Source organism: Epinephelus moara, chromosome 11, assembly GCF_006386435.1.
Source record: "Epinephelus moara isolate mb chromosome 11, YSFRI_EMoa_1.0, whole genome shotgun sequence".
Taxonomy (NCBI): Eukaryota; Metazoa; Chordata; class Actinopteri; order Perciformes; family Serranidae; genus Epinephelus; species Epinephelus moara.
In genome coordinates this window covers 31,847,390-31,866,813 of record NC_065516.1, presented here as the reverse complement: position 1 = coordinate 31,866,813, position 19,424 = coordinate 31,847,390, and the positions used below count along the sequence as shown (strand labels likewise).

The following is a 19,424-nucleotide window of genomic DNA, read 5'->3' as shown; positions in this document are numbered from 1 at the left end:
GTGCATTGTGACTCTTTCAACTGCTCAGATAAGAACTAAAAGCAACTTCTCTAAAATCTAAGCCTACATGAGTACGTGGTAGGCTGAGCTCTACTCTCTCAGGTGTGGTGGCGAGCCAAAGTCAACAGTATTCCGGCGCGTTGGTTGATCTGGGACCCGGCAATACCTGATCGTAGCTGCTAAGCTTCAACAGCAATATTCAATGGCACTTTTGATATGCATGTTCCTCTTTTTTTAGCTTGATTTTTTTTTGCATATGGCTCGATGCTGTGGGGGGGGGCAGGCATAGGGAGGACCAGTTTTCTACATGCCCTTTCTGCTCGCTCTGAACTTTTGCAGTAGTTTGACATTTTGGAAAATACACTTACTTGCTTTCTAGTCAACATGATCTCACAGAAATGCGTGAAATCACCACAACCTCTGAACATTGCATGACGGGTGGTGGTAGATAATGTGTTAAATAACGTCATGGCACAGTTGTGTTTAGGCATCCCAAAACGATGCATGTTTTTGTTTTAAATAACTCTGTTTGTTATATACGGGACGTAAGGACAATGTAAAATGTGCAATCACATATCATAATGTGACATAACTACCTAAAGGATGTTAGTAAGTTAAATGAAGTCGAAATTTACTTTTAGTTTCACATGAAACTCCAACGCTGGTCTCCTGGATGAAAGTCCAGTGTTTGTTTGACCCTTCCACCACCACGTGGACTTTCTCCCTGATATGCTACCTATGGGGTCTTAACATTAGCTACTTCCCATTGCGTGTTGTTGTTGAACCAGGGACTTTGAGTGTCCACCATGACAAGGGAAACCTAAGTGCCGACACGTATTTCATGCCACCACCACAAAATTCCTGCATTCAGAGGTCGTGATCATTTAACATATTTTTGTGACACCAGCGATCGGCTATCGCTGCTGTATCTGTCCGGTAAATATTGAGCTTCAGGCTGGAGATGATTAGCCTAGTGTAGCATAAATATTAGACACAGAGGAAAACAGCTAGCCTGGCTCTGTGTGGAAGTCACAAATAGTCCGGCATACATTACTGCCACCTGCTGGACTGGAGTGTGGAGCAGTAGGTAAGCAGGAAATAACTGCTAGCATTAGCAGCTTTAGATTTAGATTTAGCTAGCTGTTTCCCTCCAGGGATGCTGCTCAGCCTTGCTTCAAATTTTTTTCCAGTGGCCACTTGCGGTACTGCAGCCAGCAAATCCAATGCAAAAAGCTTTTTTCTCCATAGACCACCAATATAAAAGAGACGTCTGTAAAACTGTTGACAGGAACCTTGAACTGCGAACTTTTTCTGTGATGAATTTTTGATAAATGGAGGATTTATTTTGTTAAACTTCCCTCAAGACGATAAAGGTGGTTTAAAAATCTAATAATTCCTCCTTGGTTTACCCCTGTTTCGTTCCTCATGCTAACATAAGCTAATCTAAGATAACCTAGCTTAGCTTAGCTGTATATTTAGCGGACAGATTTGTAGCGTCAATACTCTCACCAAGAAAAGAACCAAGCATATTTTCTAAAATGTCAAACTGTTACTCTGAAACACTGATTAGTAAAAGAAACTTGACAACAATAAGTTCAAAAGTCTAAAAGGAAGTAACTCTCCTTTGTTTTTCTTCTTAAGGCTCATAATCCAATCGAAAAGAAACGTAATGCTAACATCTGCTAGCGTGATGGCGTGGTATATCTAGTGCGGTAATACTGAAGGGTAGACAACACAACTCAACTGCTCAATCCAAAGGTAAACCAAGCCACTTGTAGTGCACAGGATTTTTCTTATTTTCCTTCCAACTTAATAAAATACTGACTTTTTTTGTTCATTGGCAATAAAAAGGTATAGAAATATCTCCCAACTGTACAGCTTTTTAAAGGTTAAAATATGAGTGATAAAATTAGTAACACTGATAAAAAGAAATGACCCAAGGTGTTTTAGTAATAAAACATTATCTAAAACGTGTCGGCTCTAGCTTCCAAAGTCTGTATAATGCATTTCCTTCGTTTGTTAAAATTTGTGTTCGTCTTCATCTTTTTCTTTACAAATTGATTTTTCTAACAGTGAGAAATCGTTCTCCTGCGGAAAAGTCACTAGTATTTTTTTCAGGCACACCTGGATTTCTACACAGTAGTGAACTGAAACAAACTGTCAGAGTGACCAGACATCATCTCCTGCGTTCTTCCTCTGCGCGGGGAGAGGAGGAATCTGATTGTGTCTCATGGAGGAGTCTGATTCCTCTCTCAGTCAGTATCTCCTTCCTCCTGCGGCGTCTGGTTCTGCTCCCCAGAAACCGTGTTCCTGTCTGTTTCGCCTCCGCTCTCCTCTGTGACCTCCCCGTCTGCTTTCCCCTCTTCCGTCACCCCTTCGTCTGCATCCATTGCCTCTTCTTCCCCCATCTTGACTTCCTCCTCTTCCTGAATGCTCCCAAGCACCTCCTCCTGCCTTGTGTCAGCCTCCGCGTCTACCTCCATCTCTGTCTTCTCCTCCTCTCCTCCTACCTCCACCAATACTCTCTCTATCTCCTTGTCATTCCTTTCTTCCTCCTCCTCCTCCTCCTCCTCCTCATCCCCTCCTTCGTCCCCTATCTGCACCACCTGGATGTCATCCATGTCCACCACACCGTCCTCCTCCTCCTCTTCTTCGCTCTCCTCGTCCTCTCTGGTGCTGCTCCCTCGCTCGTCCAAGTCCAGCTGGGAGTTGGCCAGAAGCTGCTGCACTCGGCTCAGGGCCTCCATCTCGGCCTGTGCCTCGCTGTCCTCCTCGGGGCTCTCCCGGCCTCCGCCTTGGCTCTGCGTCTCCTTCTTGCAGTAGGAATAGCGATGGTTCATGTGCTGGGAGTAGGAGCCTGAGTGTGAGAAGCGCTTGCCGCACTTATCGCACTGGTACGGCTTCTCCCCCGAGTGCAGACGCATGTGTTCGATCAAGTGGTGTTTGTGTTTGAAGGCCTTGCTGCAGATGCCGCACTCGTGAGGCCGCTTCCCTGCGGAGAGAGAGAAAATAAATATGAATCAACATTGCTGTTTAAGAAAAATTGAAATGCTGTTGAGTAAAACGGCGCAGACATGGGAGGAAAACAACAAACACTTGCACAACAGTGCAAACGCAGTGAATCCCCCCACATTGTTGCGTGAAAGGTTGAGAGGCCCGTAACAGTATCTATCATCAATGTATCCAAGGAGAACATTTCAAAACAATACAACAAAATCACAACAATTGTGCTCGCAAACCTTCAAGGAAACTTTATCCAGGCAGGGAGCAGCTAGTTTCACCTAGGATGAGGTCATTTGGAGCCGAAAACTGTGGTTGGACGCCAGGTATCAGAGTAATAAAGCAAAAAAATAAAACTAAAACGCCTCTGAGAGCGCTGACCTGTACTTGGCCACAGAATCATCATCTTAGCGCAATCCAAATCACTACCAGAGCTCGCCTCTTGCAACATTTGGTGCTTCACATGAGAAGCTGGCAGTGCAGGGGTGGGGAGTTGGCGGAAAGAAATTCTCAGACCTCTTCTGTGCATGTTGAGTAATACCTGCTGGAATGGAGGTGTCCACCCTGCTTTACGCTGTAGCTCAAAATCCCCCTTCACTCGCATTCTGACTCATCTTTCCCTAGACCCGTCAGTGAGTGGTGGTGAGACAAGTTCCGGTTCTGCGCCTTTTTTTTTTTTTACTCAGAGCCCATCTGTGATTTTTGGCTGTGTTCGGGTGTAGGCCTGGGAAACACATGGGAGGTTGTATCTACCTGTGTGTTCGTATTTGTGTCTCAGCAGCGAGCTGCTCTTCTGGAAGATCTTGTCGCACAGGTCGCAGGCGTACATGCCGCTGTCCGTCTTCTTCATCTTCTTCCTCGGCGGGCCCGAGTCGGAGTCGTTCTGCTCCTCGACGGTGGACACACCCTCTGAGCCCGTGTCCTGCTTCTCCTCCTGGAGAATATGAAATCACACATGGTTGAAATTCAAAATGTTTGACAATGAGTGACTCAGAAAAGTACCACTGCTGCTGAACAACTTGTGTGAGTGCTTTGCAGGAAATAATGTCGTGTCATATCCCGCTCATAGCTGTTGTGAAAGCAAAATCACGCACAACTCTAAGGTTATGTGTGAGCAATCTTTTCCTTGGCCTGGAACATAACGATGCTGTTCACTTATGAGCACACCTACAGTGTTCTCTTGTCCCTGTGCTGGTAAAACTCATCTACTGATGCAGTGGAGGAGGATGTGGGGCAATCTTAAGGAGAAGATATATACACAGAGCCCTTTTTTAACAAGGCAGGTCTATGCCAATCCACTTAACACGAAAGTATAATACAACAACAATAAATCAATGAGGCAGGCAGAGGTGTGCCGTTTAAACAGATTCCAGCAGATCAATAGGGGCTCTGCAGTAAAGTGCAGCCTCATGTCCTCTGGGTGACAGCCCAGGAAGATCACTCATACACCCACAGAGATCTACATCCATCATTACGGGCCCATTAGGTGTCTGCACAATGAAGAACTATTAAGGGCTATCATTTTTACAACGAGCTGAATTCTGACATTTCTATATATGACTTATTGATTACATTTTGGATGGATTCACACTATCTATCATGTTCCGGTGGTTTTGAACAATAAGAAGTAATGATCTGGACTCAAGGGTTTGACTGATCGCTCTAAAAAGAGAAAAGCCAAGTTGATTCCAACCCACTTGCTCCTCAAAATGGCCTCCGGATTAGACTGAATTCTTTCCTGCACTGTCAGTAAATCCATTGTTTCAGAGTTTCAGAGTCAAACCTGTTTGCTGTGGCTGACCTGACGAGGTCAACACTCCAGCAACACTGGTAGAGAGAACAGTTTTATTGTCGGACCTGTGCCAAAGAAACTAGAGGAACAAAAACTAACTCTAAAATGTTGATGGTAATAAAACCTTGAACATTTAAAAATAACTTCCTCCCTTACAGCTATTGCTTTAGACGGGGGCAGCAGCAAAAAGCATTTTAGCCACCTAAAAAAAAGTCCAATCTGAAATAATCAATACCAGTTTACGTGTACAATATATTTGGAATATTTTCACTGCATTATCTTGCCATGACACAGTGATTTCCAATGGGGAAATTAAGCCGTTACATTGTTCTCTTCAAAGCCAGACTCCATTGAGAAAAACAGTAATTTAACATCATCACTGAATGCAGGAGCTGCTGGTCTACTGCTGCCTCGATCGTTTGTGTTACTGTGTGACTGCATTTTCAAAGGATTAATCGGAATCGTCAAAGTCACACAATAACACAAACACACTAAGTGATTGACGCAGTGGTGCACCAGCATCTCCCGTGTTTAGCGAGCTAAAATGACTGCTTTTTGCACAGAGTCTGGTGGCTTTGACGAGAGCACAGATGGGGCACCGATGCTGTTAACGACTTCCCCGTTGGAAAGGGCTGTCTGCAGCAAGGTAGGGAAGCTTGAGTGTTCTTGATATAGCACACCCTTCAGCTGAAATAGTTTTTTTCAGCTGAGACTTTTTTAGGTGGCTAAAATGCGGCCTCCGTCCACAGCAGGACATTGATTAGCTTCTGTGGCAGTACTCCTGCCTGCTTCTCTAAACTGGGGGCGTACAAACTGCCATCTACTGTATGTAATACACTGACTGAAAAGGTAGAGGTGTTAGTAGGAGGCTTTCGTTACCTTTGGAAAGAGCCTGGTCAGCTGTTTCCCCCTGTTCCAGTCTTTGTGCTAAGCTAAGATAAGTGGCTGCTGGCTGTAGCTTGATATTTAGCATACAGATATGAGAGTAGCATCAATCTTCTCATCTAACTCTCGGCAAGAACTCAAATATTTCCCAACATGCTAAACTATACTTTTAATAAATAGAGTAAAGCTCAAGTGTGGGACACAAATAACTGCACACCTTCACTCCATTGAGGTGGATGGTTTCCTGCGTCTCGGTCCCTGCAGGGCTGTTTGCTGTAGTGGTATAGGTGTAAGCCAGCTGGGGGATCAGGATAGTCTGTTTGTTGTTAGTGGCTAGTGCCCTTAGGCATTGCATTGTGGTCACAATGTCGAGGGGTTTGGCACTTGGCTGGCTGGGGTACAGTGCGATGGGGCTGGCGCCCATGGCTGAGAGTGGCGACGCCTCTTTCTTTGTGCAAGTTAAGTTTAGGGGTTCATCCACATTGGTAGAGCCAGAGGGAGGGGAGGGGTAAACGCAGGCTTTTGTCACCTCTCTCTCTGCTTCCTCTCTGGCGGGCTTTGGCAGCGACAGGTCTAGGGGTCCCTCAGTGCTCTGGGGAGGCTGGGCTGGGACGGGACCGCCAGCTGTCAGGTTTAGTGGTGAGGGAGAGGCCGGCGAGCTGTGAGTGCCGTTGACCTCAGCTGGGGTGGCTTCTGTAGGGCTGTCCTGGGTCACAGAAGGGCTCATGATGGCCGTGTCCTTCCCAGGGACCAGAGACACCACACTGTTAGCTTCACAGGTGTCCTCTTCCTCTGAGGGAGGTGTTGGGGCACCCAGTGATATCTGACCCTCCTGCATTTTGTCAAACCACTTCTTAACCACATGGATCGGCAGGCTGACTGAGTCAGAGATCTTGGCCAGCTCGTCCTTGGTGGGCTCTGCATTTAAGGCAAAGTAGGCCTTGAGCAGGGACAAAAGGTTCTTGGGCTGGTTACAGAGTCCTCCCTCTGACAGCAAGGCAGCAACAGCAGACTCAGACTTATCCAGGCCTGCTCCGTTCAGCCTGAGACCATCCTTCTTGCAGTGCTTGAGGGCATGGAGTGCTTCCAGCCCACCGGGACAGTTATCACACAGGAGACAAGTTTTAGTGGTCTTTTCCTCTTTTTCTTTAGTCTCATTGGGCCTGGTGCCTCTGATGGTGAGATCTTCTGGGAGTTTCTGGGACTTGAAGGTGTCAGTGGTGGTCTGACCTGGTGAGGCCGGCTCAGGCTCTTTCTTCAGGTTATGAGCTGTGAGCTGGCCCTGGTTGGGGTCCAAACTATAGTTTATAATGATTTTTGCATTTCCATCCTGACCCACAATAGGCAGACTGATGGCTGAGATGAGTTGCTGCTGTGCGGGATGGAGCATTCCAGTGGTTAACCCCGAGTTCACCTGCCCCTGGCCTTTGGCATTGCTTTCCAGCACTTGGCGGATGACGTTACCGTCCACCGCCACTTTGAGAGCATTCTGCAGGTCTGCCAGGTTGATGCTGATGGGCGACACCAGCCCCACAGTGGGCAGGACCACGGCCTGCACTGTGCCCTGCAAAGGAGCTGCAGCGCCTCCGTTGAAAACCCCGCCATTCATGGCGGCCATAGCTGGGGATGTTATCACTGTGGGCTTGTAATCGTAGTCCACGGGCTCAGTTTTGATCTGATTGAGCGGCAGCTGCTCCTGCAGGGGCTTGCTGTGCTCCAGCTTCTCCCTAATCTGGGTGTGGAGGACTGAGGGAGGCGTGGGCAGCACAGGTGATGGACCCTGGGTCTGGGTTTTGGCGTTCCCCAAGCGCGGTCGGCCGTTTACTGAGATGACGCTGATGCACTTCTTACTGCTGATGTGGGAGCTGTATGAGCCTGAGTGGGAGAAGCGCTTCTTGCAGTTGGAGCACTCATAGGGTTTCTCTCCTGAATAAAACCACAATGTGTATAGCAGAGAGAGAAAGGAAGAGAGGCAGGGGGGGAGAGAAACAGATTTCCATTAGTGAATGAAGCTAAATGAGCAAGCTAGGCTATGAGCAGTACGGTAGGAAAAAGCTCTAATGCATTTCAATGATGCTTAAACGCTGATGTAATGGCACCATTGGGAAATGCCCTTCTCTAATTGCTGTCCCATAATGCCAAAAGAAACACAATTATGGCACATTAAGGAAGAGCACACAATAGACTGAAACACAATGACGGATATCTAAACACAGGGAATTGGCAAAAACATAAATAAAACATAAATATTGGTTCAATGGACAGACACTGAAACATCTGTGGCCAGCAGAGAATCATGGCATACAGTAGGCCAGCTCACGTGCACACACACCCATACACACACACACACACACAGAATGCTACCATGGTGACGGGGGGGTTGTCCACTCACCGCTGTGGATGCGTAGATGCTCCTTCAGATGGTGCTTGTATTTAAATGCTTTGCCACATTCAGTGCACTTGAATTTACGATTGCCTCCGGACTGTGCGATGTGTCTCTGTCAGACGTGGGGGGGGGGGAGAGAAGGGACGTTCAGTGAGGCACACAATGAAAACACAACCTTTGAACTGCTGCTAATTCATGTCACAATGTCATTAATCAATCGAGGGCAAAAGTTCATGTTTATTTATCGTGTTTGGAAGTGAGCCGCCGAAGAAACGGGACTCAGAATGAGAGTTTGCATAATTCAGAATCACTTTGTCAGTGCGTAATTACTTCAGAGCTACAGAAGTAGAGTGACACTGAAAGTGATCACGAGCAATCCAACTGCACTGATTATTTGTGTAGACTGATATATTTTACATATTTAATATTAAATTGAAGCAGAGAATATCTGTCATACAAAAAATATGAATATATAAAATGACTGGTTTGAGTCAGTGCTGCAACATTACTACCAGAGTAAGTAGTATGCTCTTAAAACAGGAATCAAGGAAACAGTAAAACCAAAATATCTCCCCTGCATTTTCACTCGCAGCCTCAAACATTACGAGCAGAAACACTAAATCAAACAGGACGTTATAGGAGTTCGTCGGCCACTTTTTACCTGATCCCGTCCGCCTTTGTGGACCGTCATATGCCTCTCCAGCTGGGCACGGTATGCGAAGCTGTAGCTGCACTCGGGGCAGTTGAAGCTCTCTTCAGTCTTCTCGTGCCGGTACTTGATGTGCTCCTTCAGGGAGCTGTAACGCTTGTAGCCACGCGCGCAGTACGGGCAGGTGAGCAGCTGAGAGAAGGAATCAGGAGTTCCTGGGTGGGGGGAAAGAAAGCACAAGAGGAGAGTGTTTTACTGACATATGTGAGAGTGAGGGGGTGGAGGTGGAGAAGAGGGGGTTAAAAACACATGGTCAGTAGGGAGGGCTCTTTGATGTTACACAAGGTCTGCCACAGTCACACTCCTCTGCTAGTTCACCAATCACTGAGAGATCCTCCCCCACAGGTAAACAGCCCCCAGGTAACCAAATGGATAAAAGCTGATTAGTGATCCATACTAACGCCTTCCTGCCTTTATAAAAATAGCATGCTGGGTTGCCAGTGCGGGACTGGAGTTTATTTTTGCTTTGTACTGACACAAAGCCCGGCGATTATAGCTTTCACATGCCTGAAACTCAATCATTTGATTGCCTATTGTGCATTTGGAACGTTTCAAAAACACCCACGCATGTAAGAAAAAGTGAGCTCTGTAAACAACCGCCGCCTGCCGAGATCCAACAGAGGGTCTCAGTTGGCCGGCTCCCACACAGGTAAAGCATTACTTCGTTAACAGGTGATGTATTAAGTTCCCCCGCGGGACAGGTGAGGGCCTCGGGATGGGAATGCACACACATTATCGCTCAGGTAGCTGTGAGTCACGGCTCGCACAGACGTGACAAATTTGCTCAGGTGTTGCTGTTTCTCTTCCTCCCCTCTCCCTCCGGCGCTCCCCTCCTCCCTCGCTTTTTTCCCCCCCTCTGTGGCAGCAGGTAAAAGCCAAAAGCCCGGGAGCAATAAAGGCCCCCGTGTGCTGCACTTAACAAATAGCGGTGTGTGTAATGATGTCGGAGAGTGGCGTTAATGGGGTGGAGTTAACACCTAAGGTGAGACAGGGAGCAGGTAGATCCATCCCCAGGGGGCGAGTAATTACTGGGTAGGTGCAGTAATAGTGTGAGAGCTCAGCAACTGGGAGCTCTCGAGTGGAAATAGCAGTGTGTGTTTTAGCGTGTGTGTGTGGCACACTACACCTTGCTTGTGTGCACTACTAATAGAGATATGAATGACATTTAAAGCAATCAATGCACAAAGGACATTATGTATTTCAGGAGAGGGATGTGTACACAGAAACGATCTTGTTAAGAGTGTTTTTATGTGTAACATGAAGGGACTGGCTGTGTGGTGTACCATTCTCGTCATGGACGCCAGCGTCAGGTGTGCCCTGGCGTTGAGGCTCGTCCTCCGGGGCCTCTGGGTAGATGACGGCCGTGTCTCCTTGCTGGAGCATCTCCTCCACCAGGGCGTCTGTGCTCACATCATCCTCAGCGTCTGACACACAATCCTCCTTCACTGTGAGGAGACAAACACACACTGATTAAAGTCATGCCTGCAGAAAGGTATTATCGATTACCCCGTTCTCTCAAGACGTACATGTTCTTCTGTCGGTGTTGGCTGCACATATGAAACCTTAACCTTTTGTATATGAAATGTGATAATCCAATAATGTCATGGTGAGTGTCATTGTAGCTGAACCGGATCCTACAGTCCGAGCCCTTGATCATGACATGTTCACCAGCCTGGAATGAGGCATGCGGCGCCAGAGGGAAAAAAAACAAACATCCTGAATGCTGCTGTTCACAATAGGATGCGAAAACTAATTAGCATCAAAGGCCACGGGCTACTGTATGAGCATCAAGCTCTTTGTAAGAACTGAATGGCAACCCTCTATTTACAATGTTAGGTAAGGTACTTGTTGAGACTGGGACTGATAATTGGGTGATGAATCTTGTCCTGATGTATTGTGGCGTGTAGATATCACACAGGAACGGATGCATGTACACACACAGGCTAACACACACACACACACACCATGCTCGGCTCTCTGGAGAGGCTTGGCCTTCAGACTGTGTTTAATATCCCAGCAAATGAGAGTCTGCATGTGGGAGCCGCGCGCGTTCTTCCTCCACATCACATGAGCCCGTCTAGCTAGTCTAACGAGCACTAATTACCACGCTGCGGCTTATAGGAAGTGTAACCTGAGGATGGAGTTTAGGTGCACGAAAGCTTCCTTCCCTCTTCCCATCTCTGCTCTCCCAGAGCTTCCTGAAGTGGATACCGGAACCAAGTATAGTGTGTCGGCGATTAAACTGAGCATTATACCTCTATGGATATGTTAGTGTGCCTATGTGTATCATTACAGGGAATAATTACCAGGGTGAGCTATCAGCTAAAAGCAAAGTTAGGCTACTGTGGATGCTGCGCTGGTGTTTACTGGGCAGATGTTTTACCGACTGATTTAAGCACTTCTCCAGCTTAGAGGAGATTTGAGGATTGTGCTTTGTGAATTGTGTGTGTGCTGAAGGACGGGGCCAGCTGTGTTCTCCTCGGAGATGGGAACAGGTGTAGCGCTTCATGACTCACCGACGCACAGTGAATACCAGTACTCTTACTCTGGCTTCCTCTGGTGCACCTTAACAAAGCCGTGACACAATGCGAGCGCAGTCATTTGTTGCTAGGGTTATTAAAGACCGTTCGCAGAAACCTCCCGCCCCGTTAAAAACCCCAGAGGTAGCAGATAACACAGAGAAACAGGCCGTGTGTTGGTGAACATGTGTGTGTATGCAAAGCAGAAGCCAACAGCAGGTGCTGAGAAAGTGGAATTGTGAGATTCTCATCATAAAGTGGAGGGTCAGGAAGACTTTAGGGGCTGCTAACCCCCACATATCACACGGCGTGTCTCCCATGACCAACAACACCCCCTCACATGTTTGCTACATTTCTTCATCTTAAAGAAATAGTTCAACATTCTGGGAAATACGCCCACCATTGTTTTTAATGAACTGTCTTATATTTGTCATTGTCCTGTGGGCTGTTGAGAAGACAGGCCACATCCACACTCATTTTAAAACTACATTTTAAAACAAAAACGATCTCTGTACACACAAGTGTTTTAGCGCCTTTTCAGAATTGATCTCCATTACACACACTGGGCATGTGTGCGCTGATGTAAACAGGAAGCAGATTGTCTGCACTGGTTTGTTGCTTAGTTACAGAAAATACTACAAAGATGTTGAAAAGCAAGACCAGACATGTCTTTGCTTGGACCGACAACAAGGTGGAACTGTTACTGGCAGTAACACATCAGTACAAGGTGGTCAAGGAGGTGGAAAACAGACTGAGAGTCATAAGAAAGCAAATATGGTGAGATATCAGAGCGTACCAGGAGCAGCATCCATCACCGGAGGAATCTAAAATCTGAAAGAAGTACCCAGAGATGGGACCAAATCATTGTTTTGCAAGTCCCAAGTCCTAAACTTTAATTTTCGAGTCCTCAACAAGTCATAATGTGCTCTTCCTGAAATATAATGCCATGCTAACAACAGTGTAACAATATATTACATTTACAATAATCATGATTTGATGAATCACGAATCAAGTTAGCTTAGCATTAGCTCGTAGCTAAGTATGCTAATTAGCCTCGATTTACTGTTTTACGTGCAACCTCAAATGTTGAACGAAGCTGGAAGTTGTTGCGTCTTAATCCGTAATTTTTAGCTGCACATTTTACATGCTGCAATCCGTGTTTTGTCGACACCCGTGTAGTTTTTGAACGCAAACAAAATGATCTTTGGTCTCATTTTTTGGCGCTGTTACTTGCTCACCCTTTTTCCCCTTTAAGGGCGGTGGCCTTGTGGGTAACCTGTGAGTGTGTGACATGTGCTTCATTGTGTGTGTGGAGGGCAGCAGCTCTCTCGGGGCGTCATGGTGAAGACGCTTGCAGCAAATAGTGATGAAAGCAGTAAAGTTAAGTGTCGAGATGAGCTCAGGGCTTCTTTTAAATCTCATGAGACGGCCATGTTTGTTGTTCTGCGGTGAAGACTGCAATAAAGCCATTGTTAGTCAACAGGCACCCGAATGCCACGCCATCCTTTCTTCTGCAGAGTGGTCCGGACCGCTAGAAGCTAGCTACCACCTAATGACAGGCCAAGCTAAAGTTATGGTTAATAAGCCAGCGTGGTCCCAACTATGGCTCGGAGCTGGTAGCTGTCACTGAGAGATGGTTCTCTCCTGCAACTTGATTGGATGCTGTCGGACTGGTTCAGGCAAAATAGAAATGGAGGATTAAGTGTCGATTTGCTGGTAATGAACAGTGTTTATGTTAGTTGATTCAGGAAACATAGCATATTTGGGCTTGTGGAAGGGTTTCAAGTATTTTTTAGTCAAAAATCTTCGAGATCAGGTGAAGTCCGAGTTGTTGATGTTCAAGTCTAAGTTGAACTGCAACTCTTTTTTGAATTTGTAAATTCAAGCCTACAGTAATCAAACTTGTGACTTCAGTCTGACTCGAGTCCGAGTCACGTAACTCAAGTCCACACCTCTGGGAGCACCCACAAAACATGGGTAAAATCCCAAAAGGTATGTCGTTATAGCTTTAATGTTTTGGCTCGGTTCGTTGTGACTGATAAGATCCAATCAGGAAGTGAACGTGGGTGTCTGTGTCATCACTTCCAAACGTCTGTGTTTCCACACAAACACAACCCAGCAGTTTTCAAACCAAGACTGGGTGAGTAGAGTTTGAAAGGTCTCCATTTTAGAGGTTCCAAAATGCTGCAGTAGTGCAGATGCTAGGCATAAACATAGCAAGACGTATTAGTGTGGCTGTGGCCAAACAGTGTTGCATGTGTGAAAGTGCTGATCTGACTGTGTTTAGCTCCCTTTCACTGCTCAAAGGCAGCATCCAAACACCCCAACACACCTCTAGGCTACTAAATGTTGAGCCTATGTGTGAAGTAGAGTCCCAGTCGGGGGTTTGTGCTGCAAAGGTATGACAAGCGGTTGTTTTCACTCCTTGTGTGTGTGTGTGTGTGTGTGTGTGTCTGCTCTTTGTTAAGTACAGAGCGAGGCCAGAAGGGTTCACAGCCTGGCTGAGGCGGCTCCGTGTTATCAGGCTGCTCCCCTGACATGAAACATCACACAGGCCATTTATGTGCTGACGCAGGGATGTGAATGCACCATTGCACACGTGGAAAATCAGTTCAAAAACCCCAGAACGACGGCCCCGTGAGGTTGTAGCAGGACATTGTGCTGCAGCTCTGATGTAAAAAAAAAGTCGTTCTTCTTTATTTGTTTTACAGTGTAACCTAGCTATAGAACGTTTTCGAACAAAATCACCAGACCACCCACTCTGTCCTCCTCTCTTTCCCTCGCTCCTTTCTCATCCTCCTCTGCCTACATCTCTGCAACATGATACAGCCGTATCCCATGATGCATTTCCTGCCCTGGCCAACCTTTGCCCCCACCGCTTCCTGTAGATGTGCATCCAGACCCGTTTGTAGATTCTATCTCGGATGGGAGAGACATATCAGTGATAAGGATTCGCACAAACAGCTCAAATATTCCACAATCATTAGTAAAGCTGTTCCACTTTATCTCCCATCAACAGGAGGTAAGACGGAGGATGCATGTGAGGTATTTCCAAATTCAGGATGATTTGCTTATCCTTGGCTTAGCGTTATCAAACATTTGTGCTGTGTGTCTCCACTGGACAATCCTCCCAGCTCTCTGGAGAGTCTCCCTTTCCTGTCCAGAGGGGTGGCTCACTTTCAACATCACGCGGTGACATAAGGCACGCAGGAATGTAGGTGTTCCTGTGTGTCCATGCTGATCCAAACGGATCTGTGACCAATTCTAAGAAACATCAGATATCATCACTGCATGTCAGGCCAACAGTGAGGAAATACTAAGTGTCGTTGTGCGTGAGAGCCGTGCAGCTTCACTGCAGCACAGCACAAGTGCACCCAACACACTTCACTAACAACCAGCTCATCTTCCAGCAGCCTTAGACTGTATTTCCATGCAATTAAACCCAGCCTTTCGCTGTCATTAAGTGCCACTGCAGCCTCACAATATCAAAGCTCTCCATGTCCACCCTGCCCATTCTCTGAGATGTAATCATGCTCTACAACTCATCAAATATAAAGGACAAGCCCTCCCAGGTCAATGCTCTCTTTACTTTTGATCCCCTGGAGTTAGTCAGCCTGTTCTTAGAGGAAAACAGGCAGCAGTTTACTGCACCGACACTGGGCTGCTCCACCACTACATAATCATTTAGGAGTGAATGAGTAATGACAGCGAGCAGGGTGCCCATGATACCATATAATCAAGAGGAATGATTCAGAACAAGAGAAACAGTGAGAGAGAGAACGGGAGTGTAAAAAGGGAAAAGGAGGGGAGGAAAGGAGAGACGGCAACGCACTGAAAAACCACCTTTTGGTTTTGGAGCGCGGCAGTCTCAGGAGAAGGGGTGTCAAGGTTTTAATTTGAAGCAAAATGGGCGACGCTGAAGAGAAGATTAGTGGGTGGTGGTCACTTTTCAAGGCTGCACCAGAGACTCCTCTGTTCTCAGGAGTGAAAGCAACAGAGGGAGGGATGAAGGGATGAGAGACGAGAGAAGAGTGTTTGTTTAAAGGACTGCGGCTTTCCCTATGTTTCATCAGTCTGATCCAGAGCGACAGCAAAGATGTTGCTTGATGTATGATATGAGGGCAGTGAGAGAGCAAGACACAGAGGTGTGTGTGTGTGTGTGTGTGTGTGTGTGCTCATGAGTGAGAGCAAAAGAAAATATGCCTGATCAGGCATAACTGTGGAGCACAGCCAGCTCACTGAGCTGTTTCAGTGTAACTCATGCTTTTGAAGTGTTTAATGTTCACGAGCCCCGGCCAAAACCAATGACATTATTCTTCCTCCAACTTTCCCTTTATGCAAGGAGGTACAGCTGGAGAGCGGTGATGAAAATGACAGCATAGTCTGGGGAATAGGTGGCTACGCTGTGCATAGGTCTGTGCTTCAAGCCTGTTTATGTGCAACCGAAACCTCGCAACTGAAACTCACCGAGCTGAAACTCCTTGGAGAGGAATTTCTAAAAATCCCTCCCTAAACTGAAAGTGATAGGTCGCTGGACATTTTCGCATGTGCTAACTTGACCTCTTGCTAAATCAAAGCCCCCCTCGGTCTCACACATCTCTCACCCGAGAAAAATCCAGCCAAAATGTGCAAGGAGCAACACCCTAAAATAAATATTCTTGTGGCTGAATATCTAATTACATTTCATACAGGGCTGTCACAATGTTGCACATACTGTACTTGGCGCAGGCCCGAAACTAACAGCTTCACACACACACACACACACACACACACACACATATACATAGATTTATAGCCACATACAGTGTGAGGTCAGGAGAGCAGCGCTGAGGCCTTGGGCCCAGGTTGAAACACCGACATCCTTCAGCACCTGCGATTGTTGTTTTGAAAGGGGGAGGGTGGGGGAGTGGGGAGTGATGTCAGCCCTTCCTGTGGCAGTGAGCTGCCTCTGATGTCACTTCCACATGGTTTGAGGTAAAAAGAAGTTCACGGCGGCCCCTCCAATGCCCACCAGTGCCATAAAGCTCTCCGCCGGCTCTTTGCCTGCAAGGCTATTTTCTGTGCTTGAAGGTCTCTCCCTCTGTTGGCATTGTCTTTGTTTAATATCGTGCTTCCTGCCTTAGTTGGAAGCCCAGCACGTGTAGTACCTGTTTCCTTGCACTCCGTGTTTCACAATGAGACAAAGCCTGGTGCTTAACTTTGCACAGACGTCAGCGAGACATTTCTTAACTTAGCCCGCTTCACGTTGGCTGAGGTCAAAATGAGACACCAGCAGTCGAACAATTAATTTCGTAACAGTATATAAAGAGGCTGCGTGACACAATTGCGTTCATGTGCTGGAGGCATTTGAAGTAATGCTCTTATCCTGAGCAGATAGAAGTAAGGTTCAAAGATATTCTGCCAGCCTAACGATGGCAGGACTGACCATGAAAGTAGACACAATGAAAATATACGTCTTAGGAAGTCAATTGTTCTTATACGGAAAAATCACTCAGTGTAATTTGGATGATGATAGCGAAAAACCTTACAGTGCCACGTCTCAATAAACTGGCACTAACCTAAAGACAATTCTGGCAAACTGTGAATCAAGCGCTGTTATCCCCCACTGGCATCATTTTAAAGATTTTAAAGCAGAAAATAAGATTAAATGAGCACTTGTGCTGAACTTTTCCGCAATGCAGAAAAGTGGAACAGAGCAGGAAATGGTGTGTAGGAAGATGAGAAGTGTGTTTGCATGATTCAGCGTGTGATAATAAGAATAATAATGTGCCCTATGAGTGAGCGTGTGGTCTCACCTCCGTCCCAGCAGCGCTCCCTGGGGTGCTCCTCGTCTGGCAGGGTGCTGTCGCAGTCGGCCCCATCCGCCAGGCTGCCTTCCTCCTCCACGATGTGCAGCTTGTCCTCATCGTCTGAGTCTGAGCCGGCCTCCACCACATTATTGTAGTTAGTCACTGCGCAAGGAGACACGGAGGATAGAGGTTAGACTGACTGCTCAGATTATGTCTATCTTTTTAATTAGTCTTTAAAGGAGAGGGAGCCAGTTACACACATTTAGTCTTTTTATCCTTGATAAAGATAATAGGAGGCGTACTGTATGTGCTTCTTGATTATGAGCACTCAATGTTAAAGGCCGTGAGTCAGAGAGGTTAAATATATGTACTATGTCATTTAAATGTCAGAACTATTAAAGGGAATGGTCAAAGGAGGAGGGGGTAACGAGCTGGAAACGCCAATTAAACAGACCACAGCCTAACTTCCATAGATGAAATGAAACTTTAAATGATCCCCATGGGGAAGGTGGGTTGTTAAAGCAGGGGGGAATAAAACAGCTTGGGCACTAACAACAGAGTGAATGGAGGGTTGTTAAAAATACTGCGATTGATGATTTGGATGTCTCGATGTGGTAAAAGTAGGGATGTCAGGTTTGGTTTATTTTGCTTTTGAGAGGCTGACATCCATTAGCTGGCAACTAACAGGTTAATTTTGAGAATAAAATGCAAAATGACATGAAATACAAGAGACCTTTCCTTTTAGTCCAGCGCTCCATTGACTCAGTGAGCTTCAGTGACACATTTCAGAGTGCTATCCATTCAGAGGAGGTGAGATACAAATGTTTTGTGAATTAAATGTGCTGCAATTTATTTTCTGCTGGCTCTGCTGACAGACAGCCTGTGTTAACATGCAGGAACGTAATGCTCACTGCCCACCCTCTGGTCTTCACTGGTTAGCTTTGGTCGCCTTGGTCACCCTGCACTCATTTGCCATTACTGCTGGTAACAACTATAGACTGTATATAAAAATGGACGACATGACAGCTCTCCAAAAGTGAAGCCAAAACATCTTGATCGACTGGCAGCAGTATAGGTCCTTAACCCCGCCCCCTTCATGTTCTGATACGTTATTAGTCAGTGATTTGAAGTGGCCATATCCGGCATATTTCCGCCTAATTTTTGTGGGTAAGTGGAGACGCATCGCACATCTTTATCTACATCCTATGGTAACGCCGTCCTGGTCGGTTGCCTCATTGTGTAAGTGGCCTCATTTTGAGCCGCAAAACCCCTTTAGCCTTGTAACTAATGTGTGTTAGCACCACTGGCCGTGCTGACATTGCTAACAGTGCTAACATAGGCCAAGTTAACAATGCTAAAGGGGCTTTGCAGCTCAATATCTAAGTGCTTATTCACCATGGTGACCTTGGGAGACCATAAGGTGAGCACAATCAGTACTGACACAGCATGAACTGTGTCTCCACATCCGTCTAAAAATGCACAGCTCTGAATCTAGATTTTACCATGTTGTTACCGACTTCTTCTTCTGTTATGCATTTAATACGCAGAGCACCTTGATCAGTTTGGGTCCAATTGACTGTATACATACGGATTTCAGTCGGACTAGCATGTTTAAGTGTATTTTAAAAGTCTGGATTTAGTTGGACTAACACACATAATAAAACGATTTTCTCTATGTCATGTAAACGTACTGAATGTTTCCAGTGCAATGCTGTTTGGTCAAGAAGGTGGTACTAATTGTAACTGCCGAATGAGTGGCACCACCAGCTAGCTCACGTCAGACCCAGGATGTGTGCCGTGCAGTCAACTAAAGAGTAGTAAAATTAACCTGTAGACTGACATGCGTTTCACAGTTTTTGTTGTCATTCTCAGAAGTAAAAGTAAGCAAATGAAATTTTGAGAAAAGGTATGAATCTGCAGTGAAAACAAACTCGAGGAACAACAGGCTCCGTGTTGCAGAGAAAGAGAAAATTCACACTTTGAAACTTGCAGACACACATACAGTACCAGCGTGTGAGATCATTAGATTGCAGGGCTGAAGTGGTGTGTGTGCTGTGTGGGAGTCAGTGTGACCTGGTCGGTTGTGTTATGGGCTGAAGGAGCCAGGAGACACAGAGACAGCCAGCCTACAGAGAGGGTTATTACGGGGAGTAAATTTTCCTGACCGACTGTCTGCCTCAGATGTGTGTGAGTGCGCGAGTGTGTGTTCCTGTGTCTTCTTTTCATTTCCACCCAGTTCCTCCATCTCTCAATTCCACCTGTGTTACTTCCACCCACTCTCCTTCCATTTCTCTCTCCTCCTCCCCCCCCTCCATCCCTCTGTTCCACTGAGAGAGCTACAGAT

General features: G+C 46.4%; 1 protein-coding gene across 1 annotated transcript in view; it reads right to left on the bottom strand.

Moving 5' to 3' along the window:
- Window positions 1-271: 271 nt before the first annotated feature.
- Window positions 272-19,424, bottom strand: part of zeb1b (zinc finger E-box binding homeobox 1b) — a 60,403-nt gene continuing 41,250 nt past the window's right edge. The window contains exons 2-8 of the mRNA XM_050056393.1: window positions 17,087-17,242; window positions 10,056-10,217; window positions 8,725-8,927; window positions 8,070-8,175; window positions 5,895-7,603; window positions 3,754-3,934; window positions 272-2,992 (exon numbers count right to left, since the gene is read on the bottom strand). Coding sequence (XP_049912350.1) covers window positions 2,253-2,992; window positions 3,754-3,934; window positions 5,895-7,603; window positions 8,070-8,175; window positions 8,725-8,927; window positions 10,056-10,217; window positions 17,087-17,242 — 3,257 coding nt within the window. The 3' untranslated portion in view covers window positions 272-2,252. The remainder of the gene's footprint in view (window positions 2,993-3,753; window positions 3,935-5,894; window positions 7,604-8,069; window positions 8,176-8,724; window positions 8,928-10,055; window positions 10,218-17,086; window positions 17,243-19,424) is intronic.